This window comes from Cloeon dipterum, chromosome 4 (genome assembly GCF_949628265.1).
Source record: "Cloeon dipterum chromosome 4, ieCloDipt1.1, whole genome shotgun sequence".
Classification (NCBI taxonomy): Eukaryota; Metazoa; Arthropoda; class Insecta; order Ephemeroptera; family Baetidae; genus Cloeon; species Cloeon dipterum.
Genome location: NC_088789.1, coordinates 4,592,222 through 4,609,995, shown reverse-complemented (window position 1 = coordinate 4,609,995; position 17,774 = coordinate 4,592,222). Strand labels below are relative to the sequence as shown.

The window sequence follows — 17,774 nt, the reverse complement described above, 5'->3', positions numbered from 1 at the left end:
TACTGCCATAACCTTCAACAATCAGCACCTATTCCAACATTACATAACATTTGTTTAATGCAAGCTTGATAGTTTGATGAATCCCTACTCCTCCATGTACCTGACGAGCTCGTGGTGTGAGTTTTCGTTCACAAGTCCCACATTTTTTCATACGTCTGCTGAACGTCGGTGCGTGTTGTTTGGTGCTGCACTCCGTCATCATTCATCTGCATAATTTAACATTGTTGGAGTGCATCACACGTGAGTTTTTTTTATTTCACTCAAACTGACAGTCTTGGCGAAAAGGGATCAATGCAAAACAAACTGATGATAAGAGTATATTATGTTTCATGAACGCGTTATCTTCCTTTGGAAGTGCCGTTTAATTGTTTTTAACCAGTAGGGAGGAAACTGTTTAATTTTCTATTAATAGTTATTAATCAAAATTCATGTTACAGAAAAACATGCTGGTTTTTTCGGCTATTCTCGCATTTTATGCGGTTTCAGGTAAATTTTACTGCTTTTTGACTAAGTAGTACGTTCTTAACCCACGAGAATTTTTAGCATTTGCTGCAAAGGACAGCCATCCTTGCCGGAGATCATGCAACAATTCCACCCAACCTATGACCTGCTACTACAACTTTGAAGTGGAGCCCTATCAAACGCTGAGCAAAGCTTGCTATGCCTGCGCCTTTGGAAATGTTACAGACTGCATGCGGCAAGATTGCGTTGCGGGAGACGGAGTAGCAAGGCTCATCGCTGTCGTTAACAGGCAACTGCCGGGACCAGAAATAAGAGTAAGCGGGCGCTTATATCCAATTATTCAGGAGACTGAATTTTGGCCTCAAGGTTTGCTATGGCGATAAAATAGTCGTCGATGTGCACAACTCGTTGATGAGCGAGACCACCTCAGTGCACTGGCACGGCCACCACCAAAAAGGGTCGCCACACATGGACGGCGTGCCGTCGGTCACCCAGTGTCCGATATCTCCCGGCTCAACCTTTAGGTACATATTCAAGGCAGACACCCAAGGCACCCATTTCTGGCATTCGCATTCAGGTATACTGCGCTATTCCCCGCTTTGAATATTTGAACTCAGCACCACGGTGCCGCAGGCGTTCAGAGGGGAGACGGCGTTTTCGGAGCTTTGATAATCGAGGACCCTGTGGACCCGCACAGGTCCCTCTATGACTTCGACCTACCAGAACATGTGATTATTTTGAATGACTGGCTGCACGAGTCGACCATCAGCAAACTCATCGCGCACCACTTTGCAGCAGGAGACAACAAGCCCGACAACATCCTGGTGAATGGAAAGGGCCGATACGAGAGTGGAAATAACTCATTCGCGGCTCCACTTGAGAATTTCGTCGTGAAAAAAGTAATAATAATTAAACTAGTTTAGTCAAGTATTCAATGCGTTTTGGTGCGCAGGGCAAAAAATATCGCTTCCGTCTGATAAACTCTGGATATAACAACTGCCCGATGGAGCTGTCAGTTGACAACCACACAATCACCGTGATTTCAACTGACGGATCAAACCTCCAACCTATTCCAGGTGAATTCACAAGAAGGTTCTAATATTTTTAGCTCTGAAATTAACCTCTACCGCTTCAGTTGACTCTGTGGTATCCTATGCTGGCGAACGGTTTGATTTCGTCCTCAGTGCAAACCAATCAATCGGGCGCTACTGGATCAGGATTAAAGGCTTGATGGACTGCGATGAACGCTTTCGGTCTGCTTTCCAAGCGGCGATATTAACATATGAAGGCGCTAACATGAGTAAAGAGCCAGAGCCGTTCGTCAGCTACAAAAATGCGCATCGGGAAGGAAAGGTTTGATCATGACTTATTTATTTTTAGCATATTTTTATTTGGATTGGACCATGCGAGGTTAAGCTTTTTTGGTCTGTGCCCTTTTGCAGTTCAGAAGACACTTCCCCCAAATATAAATTATAATTTTACCTTATGATTTGCTTGTCCCAGTGGTAACTTTATAATATGATTTTCCTTTTACACATATTTATAGCAATTAAATTCGCTGAACCTGGACTCATTTGATGAGGACATCAGTAAATTCACAGTGGCTGAAATTCATTCTCTTGAGCCTGGAGACGTGAAAACTTTGACAGCCAACGCAGACCATACAATTTATATAGGTTATGATTTTTACCCTAAAGACAACCCACTTACAAACCCAGCTGGCAAGTACGGATTTCACGAAGGTATATGTTGCGCGTTTGACGACAGAATGTAATTAATTTAAATTATTTGCACTTAGTATTGAGAAAGGAAGAAAGTCTCACTACGCCCCAGTTAAACAACATCACTTTGATGTTACCCCCGACCCCCTTGATAATGCAGTCAGGAGAGCAGCTAAACGCTCTGGGCTGCAATGATACATCTCTGAGGATGCAAGGGAAGGACTGCGCTATTAAAGATTTTTGCAAGTGCCTGCACCGCATTAAGGTCAACGTGAACGACATAGTGGATTTTGTTCTATTTGATGAAGGTAAACTTTAAGAAATTTTAATTTTGGGTACTTAAATTAGTGCTTTAAATAGGAAATAGATTTGATGCCAACCACCCATTCCACTTGCACGGCCATGCCTTCCATGTCATGGCAATTAAAAAACTGGGCATGAGCACGAATTTGCAAGAAGTGAAAAAATTCATGCAACAGAGCAAGAAGAATAAGAAGGTGAATCTACATGCTATTTTGAAAGACACTGTGTCCATTCCTGATGGAGGACTGGCCCAGTTGCGAATAAAAGCGGCAAATCCTGGTAAATTTGATTACATATAAATTTTTCGCTGTACTTCAAAGTGCATGTTTTGTCAGGAGTGTGGCTTTTCCATTGCCACATAGGTTTTCACGTCGAGATCGGAATGGCATTTGTAGTTCAGGTAGGAGAACCTGAACAGTTCGCACCAACACCAAAGGGATTCCCGAAATGTGGAGATTGGATACCAAACGACTTGGACGATGGACCTGACGTATCAGATAATACGGTAATTTAAATGATATTACTAAAATTAATACCATATTAATTCACGATATTGTCAAGATTGTGCTGATAAATGGAGGCAAAGACAAAGATAAAGTAACTTATCAAATTGTTCACAACATAACAGTTAACGTAAAAAATGAGCCACCAAAACATCAAGGAATCCTTAATTCTTGGCTGAACGGACGCAACGCGGCGCCACAAGAAAGAATAAGTTTGACGATATTGACAGGAGTTTTGAGTGTAATAATATTACTGTAGTTATTGTTTGAAAAAATATTTTTATGATCTTTGCGTAGTGATGGGTGGATGAAATTATGTATCAAAATTAACGCAGTGTTTAACTTTGATTAATGATTAAATGAAAAATACATTATCTGTCCTCTACTTCTGAAGAATATTATTTCTTGATATCTTCATACCACTGATGACCCTGCTTGAGCAAGCAGCTGATCGTGACAGTCCTCCTCTTCAGACAAGAGACGGCCTTTGCCTTCAGCTCTGCTCCCTCGGCTCAGTAGTCTGGAAAAAATAATCGTTGAAGTAAAAAAAGATGGTTGATTTGAAGAAAACTGTACCTTCCAATCGTCGAGCTGTTAGACCTGGCAAATGTTTTGTCTTTGTCGTCTAGTCCTCTGTGCAGCGAAATTGAATCCTCAGGCAATTCCCTTGATCGTGCGACAGCCGCTTGATACTCGGGGGTCACCAAAGTGCCTCTTGTAGGCTTAACGTACCTATAGAAAATCAGTAGATGAGATTGCACAACTAGCAACTGCAGGATCTTACGTTTTTAGGAAGAGGGATGATGCCACCACTGAAACTGAACTCAGCGCCATTGCTGCTGATGCCATCCAAGGCTGCAGCAGGAAACCAAATGGGCTGAACACGCCTGCAGCTACTGGAATTCCAATAACGTTGTACATGCTGGCAAACATGAAGTTCAGTCTGATTCTGCGGACAGTTTTGCGGGACAGGTCCAAGCAGCCAATCACGTCTAGCAGATCATTCTACAGCAGGGAAATAAATTCAATGATTAAAATTTAACAGGTCTGCTGCATCACTTACTCTCATAAGGACTACGTCTGCTGCTTCAACAGCAACGTCAGTGCCAGACGAAATTGCAATTCCAACATCTGCTTGAGCCAGAGCTGGTGAATCATTTACACCGTCTCCAACCATAGCCACTCTCATGCCCTGCTCTTGTAGTCTTTGAATTTTGGCGACCTACATCAACCGCCCAAGCATTATTAATTTGAATAAGGTATTTTTTATTATTATTATTTTACCTTGTGTGATGGCAAAACTTCAGCAAAAACTCGAGTGATGCCGGCCTGCCTCGCGACGGTGGCAGCAGTTTTCCTGTTGTCGCCGGTCAGTAGAATAACTTCCAGCCCCATCTTCTTAAGTGTGTAAACCGCTAAATGCGCCTCAGGCTTTACTCTATCTGCAACGCTCGCCATGGCGACCAAAATGCCTAAGAATTAAAGTAACGTAAAGATTTAAGCGAGATTGAGCCAAGGTCAAAATACCATTAACTGCACAAAGCACGGCTGTGTTGCCTTTCTCCTCTTCATCAATCATTCTCATGTCTGCCTCTGTGGGTATTTCAATGGCATTTCTCTTCATCCATTCCCGGTTGCCCACCAAAACATCAAAAGGCCCTGTCAACTGAGCCGAACGATCGTCTATGTTGAGTAGCTGCTGCAATTCCTTTGCAGTTTTCTCAGTTGATGCCATTTCACAGGGAACATCTTCTATCAAAACGCCAGATATTTCAATCTGAGTGCCTCCCGATCTAAATATAAGAAATATTTTTAGGTAAAAAAGGTTTCTTTCTTCCCATTGTAATTACTTTGTGTGATTTGCATAATTAATTACGCCCTCCGACTTTTGTGCGGTCTCAGTCAGTGCTTCAATCCTGGATACGGTGCATTTCAGTCCACAGCCAGGCACAGCCTGGAAATTTTCAGCAGTTCCTGGGTGGGCGTTTGGTCCAACCACGTCTTTGACAAACTTAACAACAGCTGCAAAGTAAGGATGAAGACTTTGATTTAAAATGGTTTGTTTGTCAATTTTAATTTAGCATAATTGTTTTTAAAATTGTAATATTGGGGGTAACAATAATTTCTTTCAATATTTATGTTTTTAATTACCAGACGCAATAGGATGTTCGCTGCTGGCTTCAGCAGTGCCCAAAAGCGCCAAAACGTGGGCAAGATTCAAAGTCTGTTCCTTGACAAACAGGCTGATCCTGGCCACCATTGGTTTGCCGTGAGTGATGGTTCCAGTTTTGTCGAACACCACCGCCTTCACTTTGTGCGCGTTTTCCAGAGGTTCGGCGCCTTTAATCAAAATGCCACTCTGGGCTCCAACTCCAGTACCAACCATCACAGCCGTTGGAGTTGCGAGACCCAGGGCGCAAGGACAGGCGATCGCGAGCACGCTTAATGCGCACTGGAATGCATACTGAAGAATGATTTCGTCGTTGGTCAGCCCTTCTTTTGCCTCAACCTGCGGATTGTTGATATTATTAATCACATATTATATAACATTTGCATGGATTTTACTGATAAAGGAAGGTAGTTGATGTCAATGTATCCGGCTATGATCCAACCTAAGAGAGTAGTAACTGAAACCGCGACTACAAAAGGTACAAAGTATCCTGCGATCTTGTCGGCCAGCTGCTGGATTGGGGCTTTAGAGGTTTGTGCTTCCTCCACCAGACGCACGATCTGGGCAAGAGTGGTCGCTTCCCCGGTGTGGGTGGCCCTCACCAGAAGCGACCCGTTCTGATTGATTGATCCTCCAATCACCACCGACCCAGTTTGTTTGGGCACAGGCATGGATTCACCAGTGATCAGAGCCTCGTCACAGCTTGATTTTCCAGATATAACTCTCCCATCAACAGGAACCTAAAATTAAACGAATATTGATAATAAAACTTAAACCCTTGTGTATCCAGAACGTCTAATAAATTTAAGACTGTTCATCAACGTGTAATGGACATGAGGATTTTGAGTTAAATTAGTAATTTTAATCAACATTGATGTTGTTAAAAATTTATCAAATTTGCAACGTTTTAATAAAATTTTAATGCTGAATAAAATGGAGTTTTAACTATGAAATCAAATTGAATTTTTAAAATTTTGAAGCATAAAATTCGGGTATTAAAAATATATGGAAACATGAATATTAGAAAATTTAGCGATGAATTAGTTTTAATATGTGGCTAATTGCTTAAGCCCTAACAAATCTTTTTCCAACATAGACCAATTTCAGGACATTAGAAAAAACCTTCACATACCTTTGCCCCAGGAAGAACCTTGAGGACGTCCCCTCTTTGCACCAGATCTACGCCAATCGTCTTCTCAGACAGCACTTCAAAATCAGGTCCTACTTGCACAAGAAGCGCTTCAGTCGGTTTCAAAGAGAGAAGTTTCGAAAGAGCTTCTGAGGTTTTTCCTTTAGCGATATGCTCCAGCCACCTGCCCAGCGAAACAAACACGAAGAGCATGGGTGGAGTGTCAAAAAAGGTCATTGGACTGGTTGAGTGCATCAGAGCCATTGAAGCTGCAAGCACGGCCACTGAGTAAATGTAGGAAACCGACGTTGCCATCACGATTAGCACGTCCATGTTGGATGATCCGTGCTTTATAGATTTCCACGCCTGAGAGTAAAAGGGCCAGCCTCCAAAAATCTGGACGGGTGTTGCCAGAACAAAGAGGATCAGGTTTTCCAAAGAAAGACCTGGCATGATGAGGCCAGAATCGTGGTGGTGGGCTGGCATGGCCATCATGAAGTACATCATCACCGCCATGGACGGTCCTCCAAATATAAGGGAGATCAGGAACGTGTTCCGCCACTTTCTGATGTCCTGGTGTTTGCAAGTAATTAGAAAATGTTCGTCACAAAAAAATAATCATTTTTACCTGTGAGTGGTCCAAGTGATCTTTTTGAGAGGAAGACGTGACTGGCTCAGCTTCAAATCCCAATTTTGTAATAGCATCAGCGATGTCTCTGGGTCCCGTGGTCTCCGGATCGAATTTAAACTTCCCTTTCTGTGTTGTAAGCGCAACTGCAGCGTAAGTAACTCCTGGCAGGGCCAGTGCCGTTTTTTCAATTTTATTTACACATGACGCACAGCTCATTCCAGAGATCTGTTAAATTGTTGCTTTGTTAGTTTTGCACTTTTAAAACTTTAAACCAGGGCGTACCTTCAGTTCCACTTGTCCATCTCCACTGCCTGCCTCATCAATGACACTAGACGTGAAGCCCAGGTCTGTGATAGAAGCAGCAATAGTGACGGGCGTCACAACCGTGGGGTCATACTTAATCTCCACTTTAGCAGCCAATAGAGCCACTAACACCCCATGCACGCCTGCGAATTCGAAATTATACAATCAATGATAAGTCACATTTAAATAAAAATATATCAATGAGAATAATAAATTTCATTTTCATTCAACTAACCATAGATTTTCATGCAGTGCTTTTCAATGGCAGCTACACATGATGCGCATGTCATTCCTTGCACATGCAGGTGACATTTGGCAAGGTCTTTTCTTTCAAAAACCACAACATCGTCACTTTCTACAGTGATTTTGACATCCTTTTCGGGGCTTCCAGTTTTTGACCCAACAGGTGCTGAATTCAGGAGAAAATTAGCATTACAACAAATCATTTAATATTCAAATTACTTGTGCTTTGGGACGTTGATCCACTGTAGCCTCCCACGTCCAAAAGGGCATTGATTTGCTGTGAAGACACCGCTCCAGGCTCAACAAACACGTGAACACAGTCGCCGTTCTGCCTCACTTCAGAAACACCGTTTGTCCGTGACAAATACTCAGTCACTTGCTCCGAGCAACGCAGTGTAATCTTCTCTTGCTCAAGAACTTCGATTCCGACTTCCTTCAAATCACAAGACACTTGCGACGTGTTTACGGAGAAAGCTTTGTTGATTTCCAGGTAAAAGAGATTTCTTTCGGCGATTATTTCAAAGCTTATGATCCAAAGCTTTTCTTTGAGGTAGTTTTCTACTTGTGACCTTTTGGCGGCTAGTTCTTTACAAAAATATAGACAGGGTTGGGGCTCTGAGGGGTCGAATCCCATGTCATCAATCATTTCCAACACTTGATCCAGTCTAAGAGTTGAGGAGTTGTAGTTTATGGTGGCCATTTTTCTACCCAAATCAACCTGCAATTTTTGTTACATTATTTTTTATAGTAAAAACAAAATAAAGAACTCCTACTTTAATGGAGAGAATTCCATCTTTAGCACCAACTGTTCCTTCAATGTTCCTGACGCAAGACATGCAAGTCATTCCATCGATTCCAACAATGGTCGTAAGTGACCCCGAGGTGGAGGCACCATCCTCGAGGTCAACTAGAAAGCCCAAGTTATCCAGGGTGGATCTGCAAAACAATAATTTAAGCGGAATTAGTCAAAGAAACAAACAGGAAATTCGTCAGCGGAAACCTGAGCCTGTCAAGGGCTTGTTGCTTGGAAAGTCCATAGCTATTTTCACTCAAAAGTGGTTTCCGCTCCATGTTAACAAATGATGTGCATTATTATCTAAATCATGGCAGTCTTATCAAGCCAAACGAACGGCAAATAGTTTTTGGACTTGTATGCATACAGAGATATGCCTCAATGAGAGGTGAATTCAGAGACGCAGGGACTGAAAACAATGTTATGCTCTCCACTTATCATAAAACCAAGGTGGCGGGGAATTTTTTATCAATGCATAGGAGCCTCTTACACTGATGGGTTGGTTGATGGAAAAAAATATGAGCTAATCCAAAGAGACCCCATTGCAAAGGAATGCAACTAAAGAATATAAAAGTAGTGTTTATTTTGAAAGGGGTTCCTACCCCCATCTTGCATTTTTTATACAACTGATTATGAGAATATCACTAATATATGTTCGTTTAATAAAATTATTTAATTAAATATCGTTTCACTTGAGCATAAAAATATGGAAAAATAGGTCAGTATCTCTCTGCTCTATCACTCAATTCAATTTAGTTTTATTTCTCCAAACAAGTCATAATAAACTTAAAATCAATCAAAATAGTAAATATCACATTCACATTTTGGAGAAATAAGGCTTTTAGTAGCATTATAGCGATCAACTCGCTGAGACTCATGATCAAAATAGCAGCAAAATTTGCTTCGGATTCAACCACTAGCCAAACTACAGCCCATACTACACACACTTAATTTAACATGCATTTTGCATTATCTGGGAATTCAGACATAATCACGGACGGGAGGAAATTCGGAGAGAAAACTGATGCAATTCAAGGTTAGTGCAAGAACGAGGAAGATTCAGTTTGTGTTCGCCGTCCTGATTCTTCCTTGTGCTAACTTTTATCTTAAATTTCTACACTTGTCTTATAATTGGTGAAAGATATCTCTTAGGTGAATGATGAGTGCTCTTCTGCACAAAAAATCACGTCTCGTGACCAACTAGTTTCCCAAAAGAATTCCCTACGCATAGTAATCAGAAATCATTACTCTACTGTAGGCGAATAGGAATTTTCAATAATATTCTAGCAATAAGACCGAGATTCACAGTTTAAATTTATATTACCTTATTTGTGGAACGATTTCAGACTCGTGGATGCTGCCCCTAAAGCAGACCTGCAACTGTCCTTTGGCGACCTCTCGGCTAACCCCACTGATATCTGGTGTGACCTTTTCGCGCAGAGAGCTCAAAACAAACTCATCGCTGATGTCTTTGCTCTTTGAATCTGAAACACAAAATATTTAACATGAGAAATACACAAAAATTTAAAGAACATTTTATGTTATCGGTATTTGGAGGAACACGGTTTAGTATTTCAAACCAAAGGGAAAATAATGTCCATGGTATCTTTTCTCTTGTATACCATACGAGCATTTCAAAAGAAAATAAAAATAATAATAAATAAGTTATCTTTTATTGTGAAAACAATGGAAAATGAAAATTGCTCAACGAATACAACCTGTAAAGCGAAATGCAGTGATAAAAGCCGAGTAAAAAGAGCAAATAATGAAAACGTTTCACCTCAACTTAACTAACCATAAATCTATATAGTATGAAGATAAATCCTAAATTGAATTCCTGCACCACCTCAGCGGTCAGCTCGTTTCAGTGTCCAAATGTGGAGCAGAGAAATTAACGACGGACAAGTGGATCACTCAACATCAGCGCCGCGGTATATTTTCTCTTGTTTTTGCGCCTGCATAAAATAAAAGACATTCACTTGCTCGTTTATGGAAGTCCCCTCCCAACATTTACCACCGTTAATAAAAAAATGGCAAATGATAAAAGCACACAATTTTAGCCTTTATACTGTACGTTGGAGTAATACAGATAGACGAATAATTCGTCCTCGACTGGCCGCTGAACAAAAACATGTTATAATTTAGAAATATAAATAAATGATTGAAGTACTTCAATTTAAATTTGAAAAATACAGGTGTCACGTTATTTTTGGCGTTAAAGCATTGTAAATCTTTAATTAAGTTTTTTTTTTTCAAATATATAATTTGGTAAGCTCAAACGTTGTTTAACTTGTGTAATCTCAAGCAGACGCAATTTTCAGTGATCTCCGTGAACTGTGTGAACTACAACACTTTTGATTTCAAATTGACCTCTGAAGCTTCGACATCATTAAATTGTTATTCAGAAACTATAAGCCACAAATAAGTAGAGATCACACGGGAGCAAAAATTTACTAATGCAAGCAGAAACAACGCGTCAAAGTCAAAAAGAAAAGACCAATATGCTATTTTCGTGCAACTTGCAAGTGCGTTTAACTTCACGATTTAATAATTTATAATTATTGTTATTCAAAATCGAAATCATTTTATATTTCATGGCGCTAAAAATAACAAAAATTTTACTCTCAACTTGGTTAAGCAAATTTCATTGCCAATATTCATTTCACCTTTGATCGAAAAATCTCAAATTTAACTAAACACTCACTGCCGCAAGAGAGGCTCTAATAGAGCTGTTCACAACAAGGAGGAACTCCACAGACTAACACATTTCAGCGAGTGGTCGTCGGCGGCAATATGCTCGCGTTCAGTATTCTCCCACCAAGATCCAGACGCAATCAAATTTCTTTATTCCTGCGTCTGACAGGAATGCAATAACTGGAAGATCCCTCCAAAAGGACATGACTGGAATTTCTCATTATTGATCATCCCCCGATGAACTGGAGCAAAGCTCACACGTTTAAGTCGTTTTCAACGCAATAATAAACAGGGATATACAGTATATATAAGGATTGAGCACCTAAGAACCGAACAACTAGAGCATGTAATAGAGGAATGATCCAGCCGAGCAAAGAGACACTCCGTCAAGGTGGAAGGGGCAAAGGAAGTATACATTTCCTTTCTCTTTCGGCCCAAAATTTCTTGTGAGGTAATGCGATCGAGCGAGGTGGGACGTGCACAGATTCATCAACTCCGCTCCAGCCAGACACAAGATCAAATGGAAAGCAGCTGCAGCCTCCATCTCTTTTGTTCTCTAACCAGCTCGAGTTTTGTAATGAATTGAATCTGGCGGCTATTGAATGGTCCTAGAGAGCGCTTTGATTGTTGTTCTGGCAGCATGTTCGACAGCCTTGAATTTAATTAGCAAAAGGCTTGACTTTATTGTTGTATTTTAAAAAGAGCATAATTCTCCACGCCCACGCAAGTGGAATGCCAAGGAATGCCATATCAGGTGCAATTTTATTCTTTCCAACATTCCAACCATATCACGCATTGAGCTTTGTCCGGAGTTTCATCAATTTACTAGAATTAGTTCTAAGGAACCAAAACCTTGAAAATTTTATAGACTAAAATAACTCCATTTACTAGCTCTTTTCCATTTTTTATTTTTGCGATTTTGTTTGCAAATTGCCAGATCACTTTTATTTATTTGAATGTAGTTTTGAGAAGCTATAGAGAGACATACATAAAATAGCTGTGTTAAAGTTTGCACGTTTCATGCAGCTACGTCAGTTTTGGCTTTAATGATGAGTGGACTGAATAGTAGTTGGACTCGTACTATCCAGTGCAATTTATTTGAAATGTTTCACATAAATGTAAGATCATCACTCCACCCATCTCACTCTCAGTGACTTTAAGATACTTGAGTAACGTTGATTTTTTTTATTTTACATCTCTTGAGATGGGCGACCCCCTGATAGCAAACAACCTGCGAAAACTCAAAGTTCCAATAATAAACATCGCGAACGAATTCCATGGACGCACAGGCCCAGTCCAGAAAAGGACTAGCTCGTGTTCCTGCCACCGCACCGGGGTATTTTATTTTTAACGCTAGACACTCCGTCCCGTGATATTAATTCGCACATGCTGGCAAGGTGCAAACCAGCAAGTACGTAGTGAGTCCCAAATCTTTTGCAATCCTCCCAAATCCGAATGGACTCGTCATTGTAAGTGCATACAAAGCATGATGTGCTCAAAAATGCGCTTACATGAGAGCTTTGTTTTTAAAACTGCGGTAAGAATAGAAGACTGAGTTCACATTAAAAAATGTTATCTAAAATAACATGTGACAGTTTTCAAGTTTTTTTTCTGAAATACGGGCGAGAACGAGAAAATTTTATAAGAGACAAACCGCTACTGTCAAGGTTGTGGGCAGTGGGTGATAAACGCAATGTAAACGGTCTCAAGGTGATAAGTAGCACACTGTCCTCTCATAATAAATACAATAATTCAACTGTTGCGAATCGTTTTTGTACCATTATCAAGCAATTTTCCTGCTTACCTCATTCTTCGCATCCCAAGAACGGTGTGTTTCTTGAAGAAATAAGCTAAGTGCTCTTGACAAAGTGATAACCATTAAAAACCATGTTATTAAGTTTTAACACCCAGATAAGACAGCAGCGCTTAGGTAATAAATATTAAATTAGATTGCAGGAATTATTGCTTTGGACCACATAAAGAGGCACCGCTGCTTTAATTGAGATTTCTCTAGGAATGAAAAAAATTTGGATTTACATCAGAACCGAGATAAAGCGAAGCTAATCCAGTCCTCATTTTGAGGCGAATGACAGATAAGATACTACTATTCTTTCAAGACCTAACTCACCATCGTAGGAAAAGCGAAGGATCCGCTCCTCGCCCCTGGTCTCGAGCTCGATCGCCGCCTGAAATGAGCGAAATTATTACTTAAAATAATTAAGTCGTCATTTCCTGTTGTAACAAATTTACTCAATAAACGAACGTTCAGCATTATGGATGACATGGGAACAAATTTGTGGATCGATATTTAAAATTTAACACAGCGTTGCAGTTGTTGCAGCACGAATTGTGAAATAATGTTTATCATTGTGATGCAATCAGCACCCCTGTTGTATTACTAAAGTATTACTAAATGGAGGAGAGGAAGGAATGCCAATAATATAATACTATAGTAAAAATAGAGCTCTGCAATTGGTAAGTATAATAGAGCACTGCAGCGAGCTTTAGCTCTTTTAATTTGGATCATTTCTGCGCCTTAAACCTTGTCTTGCATTCCTGATTCATCAATTTCTCTCTTTCTAATATGCTTCCATGTCAGTTCTAGGCCTCTGGCTATGGCATCCCACGACTTAAAACCAAAAATTCATAACTCCGAGATAATACATGAAAGCCTGTTGTGATACTTTTTAATAATGATTTTTTAGTAGATTGCATTATCTAGGACTGATGTTTTTGACAAATACCCAATAATTATAGGATTAGAGTGGTTGTTGACTCGAAGAGAAACCAAAAAACGAAATTATATTTATTCGCTACCAATATTTTTAACACAAAATAATTATTCCTTCCCATGAGAGCGTTGAATAAGGAAAATGGTGTTCAAATGAATATTATGAAGAAGCTCGCACAATAATATTATAATAATTCATTGTATGATACGCATTGCATGAATTTTAATAAAAATTAAAAGCCTAATGGCACACACTGTCATTTACAAATCAATATAAAATTATAAATCATATAATACATTCATGTACATATTATGTCAATTATGTGAAATATGAGAAAATTAAAATTTCCTTGCTTCACAAATAATGCTGGATAAAAAGCAGACTCTGTACATCGAGCAAATATTGCACAAAAGGATTTACGTAAGTTTAAATGTCATAGGTTCTCAACGAAAAATTAAACCGTAAGTGTAATGATCAACAGTCAAAGTCAAAAGCCAGAGAGAAAATTCCCGTTGTCGCGAAGTGCAATGGGCGGAAACATTTAGCTCACACATCTTGTATTATATTAGTTATCATCAGTCAGAGCGAAATAGATTACTTAAACATCGAAAGAATGAATCATGCATTTCATTACTATAACGCACTCACCATTATCAAGTTAATTGGTTGTAAATTTCGTTCTAAAACACACTGTCGTGTTCACATTTTGATGTAAAACTTCTTAAGGGCAACTCTCTCCTCGAAACCACACTGTATACACCTAGCAGCTGTGAAATAGGCGTTTTAATTACCACCTGAAACGGTTTTCTTAAGTCAATATTATCAACTGTTTTCTATGAAATATGAAACTTAAAGGTGACAAAACTGTAGAAAACTCCACTTTCTAATTATTTATTAATAAAAAACTGATAAAAAAACTAAAAATCTATTCAAATAAAAGGTTCAATCTATTTCATCATGTTGGTAAAACAAGTTCCAACAGGTGTCGCCAGGGGTGGTGCAGCTTGCGACCGTCTATCTATCTCCTATCTTCTCGTCTGACGTCTGGTGTTCAAGGTGAGTGAAAGTGCAAGGAACCGGTTCGTGGTCTCGGCTCCTGCAACCCTGTCCCTCTGCGTGTCATTCGTGTTAGTATTTTAACTCCTTCACATTACAATGTCGCCCTCATTGCTTTTAGTAATTATTTAACATACACCCTCGTGGCCTCCCCGTTCCTTGTATATTTATACAATATTTTTTCTTTTGTCAATTGCAGATGCTTGCGAGTTTGCTGTGCCGTCAGGGTTTACGAGTCGTTGGACAAAGATCGGTCAGAAGTATGGCATCTGTTGCAGACAAATTCGCCTTGCCTGATAGGTACCGCGGCTCCGAGAAGAGTGTCTGGTAAGTCGTAGTATTCTGACAAATCACGATCTTGAAATAAATTAATTCGACCTTTTCTTAAAGGGTTGAGTACATCCAGCTGGCACTGGAGCACCAACCCTTGAATCTCGGCCAGGGATTTCCTGACTACGCTCCGCCCTCCTACGTCACTGAGGCGCTGTCCGACGCCACTAATGGAAACAATACGCTGCTCAACCAGTACACTCGAGGATTTGTAATTAATTGATGTGACCTCTTATGCAATGCGTTTTATTATCTTGATTACAGGGACATCCAAGACTTGTTCAAGCTCTTTCTAAGCTCTATTCCGCTGAGCTAGGCAGAAATATTGATCCTCTAAAGGAAGTTCTAGTTACTGACGGAGCGTATGAATCCCTCTTCTGTGCCATTCAGGGTATAACCTAATTCTTAAAAATAATGTGTTGACAAAAATCACAATAACCGTTCTATCACACTTCTCGTGTTTATTCCAAAGATTAACATAGTGCTCCCTATTCGGCCTCGAAGTGTGTGCATGTGGACCAGAGTTGTGATTTTTCAATATTTTATTCTTTCCTAGAATTCACTCATTTTAATTTAAAGTTGATAGCTAAAAGACTGAACCTGCAAGCAGAAATTATCGCTGAAATGCAACAAAACGTGCATATAACCTCTTGCCACATTAAGCTGAAATACAAACAATTTTAATCACTTAAGTGTTTTATATTTAAATCATTTTAACTTATCTTATTGTAAACAAATTCCATCAGTGCAACGCCTCATTGATTTTAAGATTTGCAAATGAAGTATATATATTTTTCTGACACAGTTTAAATCTATACTTATCTATTTAAATTACACAGGTAACACCAACCCTGGAGATGAAGTCATCATTATTGAACCATTTTTCGACTGCTACGTCCCTATGGTTAAATCTGCTGGCGGAATTCCCAAATTCATTCCTCTGAGACTGGTTAGCTTTGAGTTCAATTTGCGTTCCTTGAAGTGATGAAAGTAATAACTCCAGCGAGAAGGAGCTGGAAAATCGGGCCCTGTTAGCTCCGCTGATTGGGTCTTGGATGCACGTGAACTGGAGAGCATGTTTACTGAGAAGACAAAGTCGCTGATCCTTAATACTCCCCACAATCCCATGGGAAAGGTTTTCTCCCGTGCTGAACTTGAGCTGATCGCCAACCTGTGCAAGAAGCACAATGTCCTTGTCATTTCTGACGAAGTCTATGAGTGGATGGTCTACAAGCCCAACGAGCACATCAGAATCGGTGCTGAAGTTTCTAATTTCTTTTTTAATTCGTTAATAATTATTTAATCATGCAGCTTCTTTGCCTGACATGTGGGAACGCACCGTGACGATCGGTTCTGCAGGCAAAACCTTCAGTGTCACTGGCTGGAAGTTAGGCTGGGCGTACGGACCTGATTACCTCATGAAGAATTTGCAGACAGTTCACCAGAATACTGTTTACACTTGTCCCACTCCCATTCAGGCAAGTTGCAGCAAGTTGATTTAAAGGTGGCAATATAACTTCTTGCGTTTTAATCTGAGTAGGAGGCTGTGGCCCGAGGCCTGGAGCTGGAAATGAGCAGGAGAGATTCGCCAGATTGCTATCTATCCTCTCTTGCAGAAGAGCTGAGACCCAAGCGAGATTTCATGGTCAAGTTCCTGTCCGATGTTGGCATGAAACCAACAGTGCCTGATGGCGGCTATTTCATGATCGCCGATTGGTCTGCTCTGAGTTAGAAAAAATAACGTTCTAATCTGGAGCAAAAACAATTAATTGGCCTCTTTATTCAGCTAGCAAAGTGAGGCTGGAGGAAGAAAAAGATCCTGAGCTGGACTACAAATTCACCAAGTGGATGACCAAGAACGTCAAGCTTCAGGGAATCCCGCCGTCTGCCTTTTACGGGCCCGAAAACAAAAATCTGGCCCAACACCTTGTGCGATATTGCTTTTTCAAGGTCTTGTCTTTCCACCAAACAAAGATTTCAGCTTTTCATTCAGCTCTAAAATTTACAGAAAGACGAAAATCTTGCAAAGGCGGCTGAAATTCTGCGCAACTGGACTGCCCCCACTAGCAACCTCTAAGGCAATTAGTGTTTTGTACAAATTTGATCTATTTTTGAATTTGATGTGGCATTGTTTTGGTCTTCCATTTATTCTTAAAAGATTTTGAGTTAAATTCATTGCAGCTACCAGCAGTGAATATAACAGACTGTTTTTCATGAGATGAGAAAGCTCACGCGAGCAACTACAGCTGAAACAATAACTGAACTCAAAATTTGTGTGGTGTTTTTGGGGAAAAAATAACAGCGTACATTCTCCAGGGTAGCTACATTTGACATTTGATTCAATATCAAAACGAAATGTTATCCTCATGTGCATGAGCCACACTATCAGGCATTTACAACCAATATAATTGTTGAATGAGATTTCTAAAAGAAATTAAAAGCTTGTCTACTTTTCATTAGAATATGTGGATAATTTAATTCATTTTAACTCACCAATTTAATTATAAGGGTTCATTGAATTTCAAGTTCTGCAAACACGGTGGGTGTTTTTTTTTTACTTCTAAGGCTCTGCGATTGGTAGAAATGTCGATCCTCTCAGTGAATGGGTCTCTTAGTTTTTCGTGCGTTTAAAACTTAAAAATGCGAATAATAAATTCGCTTTGTGAAACTGCTACGGACAGAATATTTTCCCACTTTTCCTGAC

At 39.9% G+C, this 17,774-nt stretch overlaps 3 protein-coding genes across 9 annotated transcripts; 2 read left to right on the top strand and 1 right to left on the bottom strand.

The window, feature by feature from the left end:
- The first annotated feature begins 78 nt into the window (after positions 1-78).
- On the top strand, positions 79-3,374 carry LOC135944434 (uncharacterized). 2 transcript variants are annotated; one of them, XM_065491396.1, is made up of 12 exons: positions 79-240; positions 438-486; positions 544-776; positions 829-1,039; positions 1,096-1,361; positions 1,415-1,538; positions 1,598-1,815; positions 2,009-2,204; positions 2,261-2,491; positions 2,544-2,765; positions 2,822-2,991; positions 3,048-3,374. In XM_065491396.1, exons 2-12 carry the CDS (start codon positions 444-446, stop codon positions 3,246-3,248), a joined length of 2,115 nt encoding a protein of 704 aa, XP_065347468.1. In that variant the 5' UTR covers positions 79-240; positions 438-443; the 3' UTR covers positions 3,249-3,374. The 2 variants fall into 2 exon arrangements, with proteins under 2 accessions (XP_065347468.1, XP_065347467.1); XM_065491395.1 differs by lacking the exon at positions 79-240 and having other exon boundaries at positions 349-486.
- Positions 3,249-14,484, bottom strand: ATP7 (copper-transporting ATPase 1). 4 transcript variants are annotated; one of them, XM_065491390.1, is made up of 18 exons: positions 14,333-14,484; positions 13,081-13,138; positions 9,583-9,742; positions 8,239-8,401; positions 7,685-8,183; positions 7,458-7,631; positions 7,202-7,365; positions 6,917-7,144; positions 6,292-6,861; positions 5,555-5,899; positions 5,141-5,498; positions 4,840-5,011; positions 4,517-4,782; positions 4,274-4,461; positions 4,053-4,211; positions 3,774-3,994; positions 3,566-3,721; positions 3,249-3,509 (listed from the first exon to the last, which is right to left on the bottom strand). In XM_065491390.1, exons 1-18 carry the CDS (start codon positions 14,333-14,335, stop codon positions 3,404-3,406), a joined length of 3,990 nt encoding a protein of 1,329 aa, XP_065347462.1. In that variant the 5' UTR covers positions 14,336-14,484; the 3' UTR covers positions 3,249-3,403. The 4 variants fall into 4 exon arrangements, with proteins under 4 accessions (XP_065347462.1, XP_065347464.1, XP_065347463.1 ...); XM_065491392.1 differs by lacking the exons at positions 13,081-13,138; positions 14,333-14,484 and adding an exon at positions 12,757-12,876; XM_065491391.1 differs by lacking the exons at positions 13,081-13,138; positions 14,333-14,484 and adding an exon at positions 10,963-11,094.
- Positions 14,485-14,725: 241 nt separating this feature from the next.
- On the top strand, positions 14,726-17,532 carry Kyat (Kynurenine aminotransferase). Of its 3 annotated transcripts, none has more exons than XM_065491398.1 (10): positions 14,726-14,811; positions 14,940-15,067; positions 15,131-15,281; positions 15,335-15,461; positions 15,910-16,019; positions 16,074-16,326; positions 16,382-16,548; positions 16,611-16,797; positions 16,857-17,020; positions 17,079-17,532. In XM_065491398.1, exons 2-10 carry the CDS (start codon positions 14,940-14,942, stop codon positions 17,145-17,147), a joined length of 1,356 nt encoding a protein of 451 aa, XP_065347470.1. In that variant the 5' UTR covers positions 14,726-14,811; the 3' UTR covers positions 17,148-17,532. The 3 variants fall into 3 exon arrangements, with proteins under 3 accessions (XP_065347470.1, XP_065347471.1, XP_065347469.1); XM_065491399.1 differs by having other exon boundaries at positions 14,732-14,740; XM_065491397.1 differs by having other exon boundaries at positions 14,797-14,860.
- The last annotated feature ends 242 nt before the right edge of the window (positions 17,533-17,774 follow it).

Coding starts and splice junctions, on each gene's coding strand:
- LOC135944434 (XM_065491395.1), top strand. CDS start 429: ATGTTACAGAAAAACATGCTGGTTTTTTCGGCTATTCTCGCATTTTAT. Junction 1,816..2,008: donor ATGCGCATCGGGAAGGAAAG/GTTTGATCATGA, acceptor ACATATTTATAG/CAATTAAATTCGCTGAACCT. Junction 2,492..2,543: donor TTTTGTTCTATTTGATGAAG/GTAAACTTTAAG, acceptor TGCTTTAAATAG/GAAATAGATTTGATGCCAAC.
- ATP7 (XM_065491390.1), bottom strand. Junction 5,499..5,554: donor TCAACTACCTTCCTTTATCA/GTAAAATCCATG, acceptor AACAATCCGCAG/GTTGAGGCAAAAGAAGGGCT. Junction 3,722..3,773: donor TCATCCCTCTTCCTAAAAAC/GTAAGATCCTGC, acceptor GATTTTCTATAG/GTACGTTAAGCCTACAAGAG.
- Kyat (XM_065491397.1), top strand. CDS start 14,840: ATGTCGCCCTCATTGCTTTTA. Junction 15,282..15,334: donor ACCAGTACACTCGAGGATTT/GTAATTAATTGA, acceptor TCTTGATTACAG/GGACATCCAAGACTTGTTCA. Junction 16,020..16,073: donor AATTCATTCCTCTGAGACTG/GTTAGCTTTGAG, acceptor TAATAACTCCAG/CGAGAAGGAGCTGGAAAATC.